Source organism: Ammospiza caudacuta, chromosome 18 (assembly GCF_027887145.1).
Source record: "Ammospiza caudacuta isolate bAmmCau1 chromosome 18, bAmmCau1.pri, whole genome shotgun sequence".
In the NCBI taxonomy this organism is placed as follows: domain Eukaryota; kingdom Metazoa; phylum Chordata; class Aves; order Passeriformes; family Passerellidae; genus Ammospiza; species Ammospiza caudacuta.
Window position 1 is genome coordinate 13,687,406 of NC_080610.1, and position 15,975 is coordinate 13,703,380.

The 15,975-nt window shown below is 39.3% G+C and overlaps 1 protein-coding gene across 1 annotated transcript; it reads left to right on the forward strand.

Annotated features, from left to right (window-relative positions):
* The first annotated feature begins 633 nt into the window (after positions 1–633).
* On the forward strand, positions 634–15,956 carry ATP6V0A2 (ATPase H+ transporting V0 subunit a2). The gene is made up of 20 exons (XM_058816889.1): positions 634–826; positions 2,152–2,230; positions 3,205–3,302; positions 3,725–3,862; positions 4,204–4,304; positions 4,945–5,071; positions 5,818–5,900; positions 6,241–6,334; positions 6,639–6,851; positions 7,391–7,541; positions 8,257–8,396; positions 9,118–9,272; positions 10,191–10,281; positions 10,579–10,697; positions 11,129–11,339; positions 11,472–11,591; positions 12,073–12,192; positions 13,382–13,499; positions 13,890–14,061; positions 14,949–15,956. The coding sequence occupies exons 1-20, from the start codon at positions 710–712 to the stop codon at positions 15,049–15,051; spliced, it is 2,550 nt and encodes an 849-aa protein (XP_058672872.1). The 5' UTR covers positions 634–709; the 3' UTR covers positions 15,052–15,956.
* The last annotated feature ends 19 nt before the right edge of the window (positions 15,957–15,975 follow it).

Genomic DNA, 15,975 nt, shown 5'->3' on the forward strand with positions numbered 1-15,975 from the left:
CAGTTCTGCTATAAAGACAGGCTGCACTTGGGGATGTTCAGCCTGGAGAAAGGTTGTGTGCAGACCTTCCAGTATCTGAAGGCACCTACAGGGCTCCAGAAAGGGAGTCTTCATCAAGAACTATAAAACAGGACAAGGAGTATTGGGTACAAATTGAAAGAAGGGAAATTGAGGTTAGATTTTGGGAAGACGTTTTTACTGTAGGGGTGGTGAGACACTGAACAGGTTGCCCAGTGAGGCTGTGGATGCCCCAAGCCTGGCAGCGTTCAAAGTGGAGCAGCCTGGTTTGGTGCGAGGTGCCCCTGCCCACGGCAGGAAGGGCTGGGACTGGGGGATATTATTTAAATCCATTCCAAGCCCACACGGTGCGGCTCTGGGGGAATGCTGCTCTGCAGGGCCGGGACTTGGGCTCGCTGATGCTTCTCGTCCCTTCCGACTCAGCATTTCTGTGATTCCATGATGTTCTCTCAGTCCTGCATTTCCCCTCGGCCAGCGCGCCCGTTGCCGTTCCCGGTAGCTCCGCCGGCAGTGCCCGAGCCCGCCCCGCGCCGCCGCCGTTGGCACCGCGTTCTGCGGCCGTTCCCCGCCCGTTCCCCGCCCCGGAAGCGGCAGCCGGGCCCGCTCCGCCCCGCCATGGCCGCCCCCGGGCCGCGCTCCGCCCGCCCGCCGCGCTGAGCCCCGCGCCGGGAGCCCCGGGCCGGCCGCCGCCATGGGCGCGCTGTTCCGCGGCGAGCCCGTGTGCCTGGCGCAGCTCTTCCTGCAGAGCGGCTCGGCCTACGAGTGCCTCAGCGAGGTGGGCGAGCGCGGCCTGGCCGAGTTCCGAGACGTGAGTACCGCCGGGGCCCTGTGGGGCAGCGCGGGGGCTGAGGGGGCCCGGCCTGAGGGCCGAGCCGGACCCGGGGCCGCTGTTGGGGTGATGCGGGCTCGGCACCCATGGGTCGGTGGAAGCTGCTTTTATTGCCGTCTTTCCGCGACTCCGACAGGCAGGTGTATGGCCCGTCCCTGTGTGGCATTCGCCTGGAAGCAGGATCGCAGAATTGTTGGGGCTGAAGGGATCTGTGGAGATCAGCCAGTCCAAGCCCTGCCAAGGCAGGGTCACACAGACGGGTGACACCGGCACGGGTGGGGGGATGAGTGATGGGGAGTCAGTGTGCAGCCCCGGCCTCCCCGGCACGCTCGGGAGCGATGCTTTGGGATGGATGTACCCCACCTTTCTCACCTTAAACTGGGGTCATTGGCAGCGAGATCCCGTGGGAGAGCCCCTGACCCAGCTGCAGCCTCAGTGCCTTCAGCCTGAGCGTGTGTGCCCAGCTGATGGCTCCATCCACCCCCGTGACAGACCCACAGACAGCTGCTCTGTAGGTTTATTGATAGCTGGTTCCTGTTCCTGGAGGGGCACTTCCATCGGGGAGGAATCTCCTGCCTAACATAAGTTGGGTTGGGCAATAATTAGCCACGTCTCTGCGTTGTCTCATCATAATTATATGATCTTTGCTTGCTGAGTGAGACTTTGAAATGTTTTCCAGATATACGTTAGAAATGTAGCTTGTAAAATCGTTGCAGGGAAAGCTGGGAAGACTTAAATAAACAGCTAGTTGGTAAATATGGCAGGGAGGAGAAGGCAGATTTCTAAGAATGATTATATGAGTGTATGTTTAACACTTTGATGTCATTCTAGTTACCTGATACACCATTTGTTACAGAAACAATGCATTAGTGGTTCTGATTTAATAAGCTGAATAAGTAGTCAGAGATATTGTACGTTCATATTATGGGGATGTACATAAAATGTAATATTTCAGATAGACTGTGGAAATGCATCACAGAAAATTTGTTAAATGGTTTGTTAATTTGAAGTCATTAAGCAATATTTTAAAACTGTCAAAATAAGATTAGGAATGGTTTCTCCAGTAGACCTTGTTATTTTGTTGTTTGATTAAAACTAGCCAATGGCCTGGATAATTCTCTGCTTTAATAAAACCAGCTTTGCTATTTGAAGACTTTGTAATCTTTTTAGGTTTTTGTGCCTTCTCAGCTGACAAGCACAGAGCTCATGCAAATCGTCTCCAGGAAGTTACAGGAACAGCTGTGGTTTTCTAGGGGAGGTTACTATTTCAAACCCCTAATAAGCATTTTGTCCTTCTCCTTCAGCTTAACCCAAATGTGAGTGTGTTTCAGAGAAAATATGTGAATGAAGTGAAGAAATGTGAAGAAATGGAAAGAATACTTGGTGAGCTTTATTTTCATGCCTGCAGTTTCTCATCTGTGGCATTACCGGAGTGGCACTACTGTGAAGGTTTCAGCTTTAGAGTTTTTTAACCCTCCCATGCTTTGTAAGCTGTGAAATTTACTTACACTAAATATAGATTTGGGGTTTTTTTATGCTCAGAGGTGAAGAACGGTTGCCAATGTGTTGTTGATAAATAAATGAGGCTGTTTCAGTGTTTACTACTTGAAACTCTGCTAGGGGAAGTGAAGCTTTACTGTAGATATTTCCTTGACTGTAAGATATTCCCTATTTCTTCATTTTGTGTAACTCAACGTTATTGATTTTCCAGGCACCCTTAAAAATATCTCAAATTAATAACAGTTGTGTTCTCATGGTAGTTAATGAATAGAGAAGGGTGGGCAGAGCATTACAGCCAAGCTGCAGATGTCTTCAGTGTATCCTGAGGAAAAGTTACAATTGAAGGATTCCTTTGATAGGAATCTCTCATCAGAGGCACGTGCTGGTCATGCCAGCAGCTCTTTTGGCAGTCCCCCTGCCCAGTGTGAGTTGCATTTGTTGTCAAGGTTGCTTAAGCTGCTTTGTTTGAGCACTTTTTACTCCAAGCATGGGTCAGTGAGCAGCACGTCTGTTTCTGGCAGAAAGTGACACCGTGCAGCAACAAAGAGGTTCTGTGAAATGGTAAAAGCTTCTTAGAAAATACTTGGTGGGAAAGAGAAGCCTCTGAAGTTTGCTTGCTTCTGCAGACTTCCAAGGCAGGAATGGTTTGTGTGTTTTATCCCCACCACTCTCCAACATCTTCATTTTTGAAGACTTCTGTGTGAATTGTTGCTAAAATGAATGAATAAAACAGGCAGGGCTTTGATGCTGCAGTGTGATTAGCACCATCAAGAGCAGCTGAAGGTCAACTCTGCAGCACTCTTGGAGGTGTAGGCAATGCAGTTTCCTCTCTGATGCTGTTTTTCTTCTCACTCCAGGGTATTTAGTACAAGAAATTAAAAAAGCAGATATTCCACTTCCTGAAGGAGATGTTGCTCCTCCTGCCCCCTTGATGAAACACATTTTAGAAATCCAGGTAACTCCACTAAACAGATGCCAAAGTCTTGGAACTTAATTTCAACCTTAATGACTTGTGTTTGATGTAGAAGCTTGTAAAACACTAATTTTGAATAACAGTCTGTTTTGTTGTAATTATATTAAAAGAATAAATGGATATCTTCCACCCTGTGCTACCTGCAGTTCTAATTCCAAGTCTGCATTATTTTGACACAGATTAGGGGCAGAGCAGCACTCTGGACAGGTGTCAGTGGAGGATCAAGTGTACTCAATACAGAGCAATCTGTGGCAGACTGAGGGATAAAAGCTCTGGAGCTTTAGTTAATTAAGAAATGGGAAACTCCTATCACTGTCATATTATTATATGTTGAAAATGAATCCTACTCTGTTTTCCAAAATCCTGTAACTCATTCTGTGTCTTTTCTTTACTTTGTATCTTAGGAACAGCTGCAGAAGCTGGAGACAGAATTGAGGGAAGTAACTAAAAACAAAGAAAAACTGAGGAAGAACCTGCTTGAACTGACAGAATACAAGTACATGTTACAGATCACACAGAATTTTGTCAGGCGAACACCTGAGGTATTGCTTGGGGGGTTTGATAGGGATTGTTGTTGTGTGGCATTTTTGTGATTTTCCCTGTTGAATTGCTTGAAAATGAAGGTGTAGTTATATTATTTTGGTGCATAAATTGTATTAAGAAATTTACACTGTAATTTTACAGCACTGACTATAATTGTTAAGAGCAGTGCACTTGAGATCAAGGATCTCTCTGTTGCCTCAACTGAACACAGAAATGAGTTTTATATTTTTAATTAAACCATTTACCTAATTACCTTTTCTTTCTTAGAATAATAATGAAATGAGAGGTTCTTTTTTTTTTTTCCTGGAAGCAATGAATATTCTTTCTTTTAATTTGCTAGTATGAATCCCATTTACATGGAAATTTTGAAGAATTTCCTTCTGTGGAGAATGAGCCGTTGGTGGATTTCAACCGCACGCACAGACTGAGCGCCTCGCTGGGGTGGGTATGGCAAGTGCTTGATGAGGGGCTGTAAGGGATGAGTTGTTCTCTTAAAACATGGCCTGTGGTGATTTCAGGTGTGCCAAACAGTTTTAGACAGGACAGGAGCCTGGTCCCAATGTACCTTTATCACAAACCCAGATAATTTGATGAGATAAACAGGACAGCATCCAAAAAAGCTGCCACAAAGCTTCCATCAAACCAATGACATGTAAAGGAAAATCTCTAGATCAATACTTCCTTCTATTGTTTAAACTCTTTTTCTATGATAAACACACAGTGTTTGAATCACCTGGCAGTGTAAGTGTAACATAAATTGTGTTGCCTTTGAAATGATGAATGGATACTGCTGTCTATGGTGTTGTTATGAGAGGATATCTTCCAAGAAAAAATAAATAATCTCACAGAAATAACTAGTTAGAAGTAATTCTACTTGTGTGCTCGGGTCTGTGGTCTGTTTATTTCACAAATAAAAATTTTATATACCAGTGGTATTTTCTATACCAGTTACTTCCTGTTCAGGGTGATGCTTCCTTCCCTAGCCATGGCAGATACTAAATTATTGTGGTGATGTACTCTGAATTTCCAGATTTTTTCCTTGTACATTTTATCTTATATTTCAATTTTTTCCTTTTCCTAGATTCATATCTGGGTTAGTTCACATAGCAAAGATTGAAGCATTTGAAAAAATGCTGTGGAGAGTCTGTAAAGGCTATCCCTTTCTTACCTATGCAGAGTTGGATAAGGCTCTGGAAGACCCAGATACAGTGAGTAAACATTGTAACGATCAATTTATTTTATTTGGAAGAATTGCTGCTCAGATCTGTCTGCAGTAAATGGAAATGATTTCCCAGTGTCCTTGGAGGAAAAACTATTTAGAAGTATTAGAATTTGTCAAGGTTGTAGAAGTGGGAATTAATTTGTCGTGGTTAGCTTGAGGAGTGCAGAACTTCATTGTGGAATAGTGGTGACTTTATGATTGGCCACCTTGGTCAAAATACGTGGCAGAAATGGCTGCTTGGATATTTATTAACCAGGTCTGTACAGTGCATTGCCTTTTAATAGCCATTCCACTTGTTCATTCAGTAGTTAAAAACGAATCAAGTATAGCTAGTTTTCTGTCAAGTTTTTTCTGTGAGCTTAACAAGTTAATTTTTGTAAATCAATTACGGCAGCCTAATCTGTCACCTTTTTTTTTATTTTTTGCTTGAATTCTATTTTTTACCTTTTTAAAAGACTCTTTTCTTACTAAGAATTCTGAGATAGTAAAATATATTGTCTCATTGATTTCCCCTGGAAACTTTTTCTGCTTTTCTCTAATATTAAAACCAAAAAAAGAGATACTGTCACAGTTGAATTTTATTATTTGATCTTCAGTAACTGATGGAAGATTAATTCTATTAACACGGCTTTTTCTAGTTGTTCAGCTTTGTTATTTAGCTCTATTATTATGTCACAGAGGAATTGCTGGTTAAAACATAATTCATCAGCTTTACTTTTTATGGTTTTTTAGGGTGAAACCACTAAGTGGGCTGTTTTTTTAGTGTCCTATTGGGGTGAACAAATTGGTCAAAAAGTTAAGAAGATTTGTGACTGGTAAGAAGTAAATCTAATATATTTACATTCCTTTATACCTGGGGTATTTTCTGGTTGGTTTTTCCCCTGCACCCCTTTTTAAAAAGTGTTGGTTTTTATACAAGCTTTTTGTGTTAAATTTGTTCCTCCCCTTGTTGCACCCAGCTCTATAATTACGCAGTGTGCAAATAAATACATGAGTCATTTCACTTGCAGTCTTTACCAAGTACAGGCAAAATGCTGCCTCTGAGTTGAGTGTGTTCCATGGTTATGAAGTGTGTGTTGCAGATCTGGCTGTGGCAGGGGTTGGGTGATGTGTTGAGGTGGGGTTTGGTCATGAGCACAGCCCTGTGTCCTGCAGCTATCGCTGTCACGTGTACCCCTACCCCGACACCACCGAGGAGCGCCAGGCCGTGGTCGAAGGACTCAACGTTCGTATTCAGGACCTTGAAACTGTGAGTAAAGAACAGATTTCATCTTGCACTGTAGGAAATCATTTAATGAATCACAGTGTTAAATATAATTTCTAACATACATGCAACTTTGGAGCTGATGGGACAGTAAGCTGTGTCCCTGGCCTTGTGTTGCACATATCTGTTAAACCTCACAGCAATTGGCATTGCCTTCTGTTTTCAGCAAAAGTTTTTTTGCTTTCCTAAAAGCATGGCCCAGCACTGAATATGTACAAGCTGCTCTTCTGTGATCAGCACAGGCACTGTCACATTCTCAGTGAGATCTCTGTTTTTTTCTCAAACAAAGGTGCTGAATAAAACTGAGGAATACTTGCGCCAGGTCTTGTATAAAGCATCAGAATCCATCTATACCTGGGTTATCCAAGTGAAGAAGATGAAAGCCATTTACCACGTCCTCAACCTGTGCAGTTTTGATGTCACAAATAAATGTTTAATTGCTGAGGTTTGGTGTCCAGTGGCTGATCTCCAGAACTTGCGCCATGCATTGGAGGAAGGCTCAGTAAGTCACCTGAATGCTCACTGATGTTAAAGCTTTTATCTTGAACTAATTATGCATGTAAGGAAAGAAAATAATTATTATCAATAGACTAAAAGTAGGCACAGACAGATCTGGGTCTCTGTATAAAACAATTTTTTGTAAGCACAGCCTTTATTTAGTGTTGTGTGTAGTATTTTTTTTTTTTTTTAAATAACTTCTGTATTGGACCTGAGTCCAGCTGGGCCTACAGTGTTATTTGCAGTCATGCAGAAGATGCCAGTTCTCTTGCATTTGTTTTTGTTTTATAAGAGAAAATTGTAATAACAAATCTTTTTTTTATAATATTGTGTCTGTTAAGTCTCATCTGATACTTGATATGAAGTAAGAATTAGAACACGGTGCATAATCTGTTTTTAGAGGTGGTGCAAAGGAATAGATGTTAAACTTGGGCATAATTTAATGGTATTTTTGGATCAGTGAAACTGCTGATAGGGCAGACATTTTCACTTTGATTAGATTAACACAGATCTAACACAAATATATCTTCTGTCTGTAATTAGAGGAAGAGTGGAGCTACAATTTCCTCATTCATGAATACCATCCCAACAACACAACCTCCTCCGACGTTGATACGTACCAATAAATTCACCTCAGGATTCCAGAACATCGTTGATGCCTATGGAGTTGGAAGCTATGGGGAAGTTAATCCAGGTTGGTCCTTCTGAAAGCTGAGCTCTGAGCTGTGCTGTCATTGCTGCTTGCCTTGATACCTTGCTGAATTGGGCACTGGCAAAGATCCAACGGTGACAGCCATACTGCTTGTTAATAGCTGTTTTAAAATTTCAGTAGCTCATCAAAAGCACGAACAGGGTTCCAAGCAGCAAGATGGGATTTGGTTTTGCATTTTATCATGAATGGTAGTGGTAATAGCTGTATAATTTTTGTTCTATATGTTTTACTTTGGGTAAGGAAGATATTTAGGGGAAAAAACAAAGAAAACTGATCTTACTGAGGCGTGGAGCTCAGAACTTGAAAAATTCAGCTTGTTGTATAGCCCGCTTTAATATATACTTGTAGCTATGTTGACTGGGTCATTCTGCACAGGAGAAAGTAAGAAAGTACCTCATAATACAGACCTGAAATACCCACGGAGGAAGAACTGTTTGGTTGGGTTTTATTTACTGGGTTCACATGATTATCCTCAGAATTGTCAGCTACTGCTCAACTGTGAAGTTGTCATTGCTACACAATAAACAAGCTTTAAACTGAGTTAAATTTACAGTGTGGGGGAAAGGTCTATGAGTAGAGAATGAAATGTCTTTCAAACTTAAAAGCTTTGAGAGATTTAAGTGTGGGATTGCTTGGGGATGTGCAGGCAGGACATCCTCTGTGTGCTGTGCTGAAATGTGCCGTGTTGCCCCTGCAGCTCTCTACACCATCATCACGTTCCCCTTCTTGTTCGCGGTTATGTTCGGAGACTTCGGGCACGGGCTGCTCATGTTCATATTTGCACTCCTGACAATACTGTATGAAAACCACCCTAGGTTAAAAAGAGCACAAGATGAGGTAAAAGGAATTTCAAATTATTTACCTTCCATCCAGCCAGAGAATTTGAATAGACATGGTTTCTGAAAAGTACTGGTTTTTTGCATGGGTACTTAATAAGGCTTTTTTCCATTCCTTTAGGATTTTCTGTGTTAAAATACCCCATATTCCATGAGATTAATGTAGTATTTTAAACTATGCACTTGGAAGAGCAGAAATGATCAAGTTGTAATGAAAGAATTAGAAAAAATTTAAAGTTATAAGCTTGTCTTTACTTCTACCTGGACTACTCAGTGGTGTGTTTTACAGAATGTCATTACAGTGGCAATGTGAGGAGAAAATGATTTTCCAAGTTCTACCTTTTATTGTTTATAAAAAGAGTTTCAGTTTGAAATTTATTAAACTTCACTTAAATTTTTAAACATACAGGTTGGAATGCAGGAACACCTGCAACTCTCATTAGAATTATGTTCAATTAAGAATGCCTGCAAATGTGTAATTTCTTGTAAAGTAGTCTCAGGAAGGAAATGGCTTAAAAAGACCCTTCCTTAATCTAAGGATGCTGGTGATAAAAGTTTCAATGTGGGTCATGGGAGCTCATATTCCTTAATGACTGTTCACAAATAAATTTTAGTTTTTAGAAGTCTTTATGTGTCCAGAAATGTTTCTTTTAGACATGTCTAGCTAACCTTTGCTCACATAACAGATGATATTCTTTTTTTTTTTTCCTCAATACTGACAGATAATGAAAATGTTATTTGAAGGCCGATATGTGATATTGTTAATGGGGCTCTTTTCTATATACACTGGATTGATCTATAATGACTGTTTTTCAAAGTCAATAAATATATTTGGATCTGGATGGAATGTGTCAGCAATGTATGAAAAGGTTTGGAGGTGAGCAGCATGTTTAGTATGCCATTAAACCAGAGATGTATTTCCTGCAGCAGTTCAACCCTTTTGTTCATGTGTTTTACTATCCTGTTATGGTTTATCTTTCCATTGATGTTTTATTTTATTTTCTAGGTGTGTTTGTATGTCTATATAAAGATTTTCAGAGGAATAGAAAACACAGGTCTAATTTTGGACTTATTTGTCCTAGGTCATGCTTCTGGAATGAATAGTGGAGTGGCATTTCCCTCTACTAAAAGAAATTTACTATTAATGAAGTAAATTAATTACCTGGCAACACTAGTCTGCACAGCTTTTCTTGATATCAAAAAAAAAAAAAAAAAATTAGTCTATGTGAATTGCCAAACCTGCTTTTTCTCAGAGTGGGATAACCTCACTGATTTGAGGTCTCGTTACTCTTTGGTATTTAAATCTCCTGGTGCCTTCCAAAACAGGATGTGGCTTCAAAGAGTCAAGACCACTGGCTAAAGATTTGAACGAGTTGTGTGTGTTGTGATAATGAAAAACTACAAAAATAAAGTAGAAACTTCCCCAAATGCAAAACAGAAAAAAGGTAGCAATTATTCTTTGGGTGTTTGACAGTGAATTTCATGCAAAAGCAAACTGTGAACTTTTAAAATGAAACTTTGAGTTCTAGGGGAATGTGGAATAAAATCCATAAACTTTGTTTTGAAAGATAGTGAATGTGAATTAAGCCCAGATTGTGAGGTTCTAGGTGGATTTTTGTTTTTTTCTATTGATTGTATTAGTCAGGAGTTTTGTGCTTAGAAACTCTTACACTCTTTTAAAGTGTGACAGTGGGTGAGTTAGGTAAAGGAAAGCAGGAGCAGTGTCCTGCAGAACTGAAAGTATATTGTTGTCATGTTGAAAGTGTCAAATCTGAGTGTTTTCCTTTCACTGCAGCGATAAGGATTTGGAAGATAATCGATATTTAGCACTGGATCCAAATGTTTCTGGTGTCTACAACGGAGTTTATCCCTTTGGAATTGATCCAGTGAGTTTCATTCTTTTTAATTATCCACTTGTGATGATCATTCTTTGTCCACTAGATTTTGGTATGTGTATAAGTCAGATAAATCTGACTAAGAAAAAACTACATTTCTGATTGTATTCTCTGTTCTACAATATGTTTTCTTCTGACAAGTCAAAGACTGAACTATTTTTACAAAACTCAAATTTCAGTTGTGACCTCCATTTGAGGTAGAATTCTGGTCCCCAGTAGAAAATGGATACTGGTTTATTCCTCCTGTTATGGTGTTCATCAATGCTGGTTTGGTGTTTTCTTCTTCAGATATGGAATTTGGCAAGCAACCGTCTCACTTTTCTGAATTCATTCAAAATGAAAATGTCTGTGATCTTCGGAGTGACTCACATGACATTTGGAGTTATATTGGGGCTGTTTAACCACGTGTAAGTACAAGAAGTTAAAATAATAGCAACATTGTATTTTTTGTCAGGTCTGGGATGATTACAGTTTATCTTATAAGAGAAACTGGAATTATTGTTTGAGAACAGAATAAGAGTAATTGTGAAAACTGTTCTTATAAAAAGACAATAATGGAGAGGTCTCCTTCACATATGTAAGATGATGGTTCAATATTATACTAAAAAATCCCAAAACAAATTAATACAAGGCTTTATTTCACTTGTTGGTAAATAAAAATATGTGCCTCTTACAGATTTTATTTCCACTGAAATACCTGATAAAATTTCACTGAATAAAAAGAAATCAGCTCTGGAATGTAATCTCAGTCTTGCTGTTTAAAAGTGCTTTGTTTTATTGAAATTATATTTGGGCTGTGGTGGTAAAACTTTATTTTTTCCACATTTCTACCTTTCAGGCATTTCAAGAAGACCTATAATATTTATTTGGTTTTTATTCCTGAACTTTTATTCATGTTGTGCATATTTGGCTATCTGGTGTTCATGATCTTCTTTAAGTGGTTGGCATACTCTGCAGAGAACTCCACAGCTGCCCCCAGTATTCTGATACAATTTATCAACATGTTCCTGTTTCCTAGTGGTGAAACAAAGAGCTTCTTCAATGGCCAGGTGAGTAATGCTCTTCCAAGCTTTTGGAAATCCTGTGTTCCCTATGCAGATAATACTTTAAAGGAAAAGGGGATGGCTTTTCCTACTGTGGATTTTGTGATCTAATCTAATTTTCCTCCCTCCCACCAACAGATTCCTCTGCAGAAGTTTTTAGTTGGTGTTGCTTTTCTTTGTGTTCCTGTAATGCTGCTTGGTAAACCACTTTATTTGTTCTGGTTGCACAGTGGAGGCCGAGGCATAAGAATGTACAGGGTAAGTACTGGAAGACACTCACACATTTCCTCAGTGCTGCAGAACTCAGCTGCTGGTTTGTTGCACAGAGTGTGTCCCTGTGGGTATTTCGTAGAATGGGTTGGGTTGGGTTGTAAAGGAGCTTAAAACTCATCTCATTCCACCCTCTGTGGTGGGCAGGGACACCTCCCACTGTCCCAGGTTGCTCCAAACCCCTCCAGCCTGGTCTCCAGGGATGGGGCAGCCACAGCTTCTCTGGGAAAACTGTGCCAGGGCATCACCACCCTCATGGGAAAGAATTTCTTCTGTATATCTGTATTCAGTTTGAACCCATTACTCCTTGTCTTACCAGTTTCTGCTCAGTTTGGAACCTTTGGACTGAAACATGTAATAGTACTTCATTCCTCTAAATATTTTTGCCTTTTTCTGTGACTACTTCAAGTAAATTTAAAAAATAACAGTGGCAGCCTGCTTGAAGAGACAATCCATTCCCATTTTGCAGAGTGGCTACAAGCTTATCCGAAAAGAAAGTGAGGAAGAGCTTTGTCTCCTGTCATGTAATGATCTCGAAGAAGGTGTCACTCACTCAGACAGCGGGCACAGAGAGGGGGATGCAGAGGAGGTAATGTTTTTATTTAATCTCTGGTTTCTATGTTCTTAAAAGCAAATTAGAAGTGGACAGTCAATAGATAACCTACACTATGAGCTGAGCAGTTTTGAAGAAACTCAGCTGAGACTTTATGAAGACCCTGATGCCCAAATGCAATTCACTTATTTGTTGCTATTTTATCATTATTTTCTGGTATTTTCAGACTATTACAGTAAACCACAAGCTATCTGTAGTAGAGAACAGAAAGAATGTTTTGTTTGCAGTTAAGACTGCATCTAGGAGTACAGGTTTTCTTATATTGAAGAGTGGGGTAAAAATCCTGGGTTTTGTTTGAGTTTATGGATTCTTAAACTTGAGGCAAGGAGGTGACTGCCAAGCTTTCTGTTAATTAATCTTGGCTTTTCAACTGGACAGAAGTCTTTCTGTGTCTGCAAATTACATCTTCTTTTGAGGATTATTGCTAATGGGGATTGAGGCAGCATTCCCAGTCCCCACCCACTGCTCCTGCTTAGTTTAGGCAAATCTTTAAAGGTCTGGGCAGATTCCACTGATTCCATGTGAATTGAAAGACAAAGAATTGCTTCAACTTCCTAATGTGCAGAATATGTAAGTTCTTTTCTCACTGGGGTAGTGGACTCTTGTTTCTTGTGTATAGAAAATACAAGAATTATTTACTCAAAATGTGTTATACAAAGTGTTGAAATACAACATTTAGACAAAGTAAGTGTTGAAATCTTCAGTAATATCAGTTTTGAAACTCTTTATTCGTTACAAGTATTTATATTTAGAACTTACAGTATTAGTGTGGTTATCTTTCTATCAGTAGCATTACTGGTAATTACCCCTGCTTTTAAAGTTGAAAAAATTGATATTGTAGACTTAGAATTTTAATAGAATGGGAATTAGAACTGGTTATAGTACTTAAAGTTTTCAAGAACTAGATAATATTCCTTCTGGAAACCATAAATTGCATTAGTTTTTATTTATCAACAAGGTTATACTGGAAAACTATAGCATCTGATTTTTTTTTAAATATTATCTCTGTAATAAGGATCTTCTACATCGCACACTTTTTTGCTTGATATAAAATCAATATATTACCCTTCAATGGAATTCTTCCTCCATGTAAAAAGGATTTGCAGATGAATGTTTTTGTTCTCTATGTTGTTAAAATTGATGCAAATGTATTTTTATCTTTTAGCTGGACTTTTCAGATGTTTTCATGAACCAAGCAATTCATACCATTGAATACTGCCTGGGATGCATCTCTAACACAGCCTCATACCTGAGACTCTGGGCATTAAGTCTTGCTCATGCACGTAAGTGGGGATGGGTTTTTTGATATATTTTTTCGTTTTTTCCTACATCTGTATTTTTAATGCTGTTAGGGGGAGGCTGGCCTGTTCTATTCATACTAGTATGAAATGCACTTTTTCTTAATTAAAAAAAAAATCCCTATTTCAACTAATCATGATTTATGGAAGCTTCCAAACTAAAACTGTGACTTTATGTAAAATATTGCTCTCAGTAAGTCTGATTTTGACACTGAGGTGTATCTTTAGATATTTGAGGGGATGGGGGCAGCTTTCTGGGGAGGGAGGTTGCTTATACTCCCATGTTCAGCATGGTTGGTTGGTTAAATGAGCCAGTCAGTGGGTGAAGGCACTCAGTACCAACATTAATTATGGCAACTTTCTGTTTTTTGTTAGAGTTGTCAGAAGTTCTGTGGCAGATGGTGATGAGAGTGGGTCTGCGTGTGGATACGATGTACGGTGTCCTGCTGCTGATCCCTGTGATGGCATTCTTTGCTGTGCTGACAGTTTTTATTTTGCTGGTCATGGAGGGCCTTTCTGCTTTTCTCCATGCCATACGACTTCACTGGTACGTTCTCTTTTTCTATATGCCACTTCAGCATATGCTGGCTTGTTAAAGGGGAATTTTTATGGCAAAATGTTAGGTGCCTTATTAAAAAGGCAAAGTGTAAAATTCAACAGCCTCATTGCTACTGAAATACATTTATTTAGTTATATTAAATAAATTACTTGTTAGTTGGATTTGATTGTTCCTCTGGGATATTTTCAGTGGATTCAAGTATTATATTGGCTTATGATGCATTTTAACTTCAACCACACTCACAAAATGTAAGTGCATTTGATTTGTAGTATTGCAGCTTTTCATAATGTAGAATATTAGTAACTTGTATAAGTATTTTTAGTTTCAGTCTGGTTATCTCACTATATGGTTTCAGTCCATTTATTTGGTTCAACAGAACATTTATATTAGTGAGTGGAGCTGCCAGCTCTAAAGTATTTTAATCCTTTCTTAGTCTTGGTATCACAAGTTCTTCACTTTGGAGTGGATTCAGAGCATGTTTAGTTTGAAATCTGATGAAATTTACAACTTACACAAAGGCGTATAGTGACCAAAGACAGGAGGTAGAGCTACGCACATGACAGGTTGTCCTCATGATATTGCACACTTGCAAAACAATTGGCTATAACTCACTCAGAAACAAATGAGTAAGCCAGAAGTAAGAAATGAGCCTTTACAGCCTGGTTTAGTGCCTGTGGGTCTCCTGAGAAACAGGAGTTAGACAATAAAAATAATAAAGTTAGCCTGGGATTGTGATGGGAGGGTTAAATAGCTGCACAGAAAACAAATGAGAGGATTGGAGTTGGTTTTATTCAGCTTCTTGGGTTGCACAGTTCTGTCCCTTGATAACTAATTTTGGATTCATGAACAGTTTCTTGTTTTTTGTCTCGTTTCAGGGTGGAATTTCAGAACAAATTCTACTCCGGTGGAGGATACAAGTTTACGCCTTTCTCTTTTAAGCACATTTCTTTACATTTTAATAAAGATGGTGTGTTATAATTTGGCTGCTGTCAGCAGAAATGTTTGGAATTGCCTGCAAGTAACTGTGATTGGATCTTGCCTATGAATGGTTTCTTGTGGAACAAAGTGGTTTTCACTGATTGCCTTATAATGCAGCCAAACAATTCTGTAAAACATACCTCCCATAGAAAGACATAGCAGATCTGGAGCATCTTGTAAAATATATAGATATAAAATGTACATTTTTCTCTTGATGAACTAATGTTGTAAATTAATTTTATTCTTAAAAAAAAACAAAGTTACTGCTTGTCCTGAAACCCATGTAGGCATTTTTTGAGTCTCTTTATCACTTTTAAGTTATCTGAAAGACTTTTCATTATATTAAACATTAATTACTAATCACATACTCAACCCAGCTGCATCTTGAGCACTTTGGGAACCTTTCAACAATGCAATAGGAGCAATGTTCTGTTTTCAGTCTGTATTCCAGAATGATTATGAAGTGTAAATTTATACACACCAATGCAATGTGCTCTCTTTTGGCCATATTTAAAATTGCACTGGAAATGTTATCTCTTCATTCTGGGTTCTGCTTAGAGTTACTACTTTAAGCTTTCTGAAACCACACTGATATTTATATTTATATTTAATGATATGGAAGAAGGCAGGATTTACAAGTATTACTCTTCTTTTTTCCACTGTAGTGAGGAAAAACTTTTGCACATGGAATAAAGAACTGGCCTCGATCCCTGTTTCTGTTTTGGCTCTAAGGACACACAAAGGGCACTCCCTGATGGCGTAGAACCGAATTTATACTGCATAGGTGGACAGGGGTCCTTTTATATTATTTTTGTATCGGTGTGAAAATGGGGATATTGCCATGATATTTTAACGTCTGTGCCATACGAACAGCACAAATTAAATTTTGCACTTGTTTCATACGAATTCCCAATAAAGCCTCGT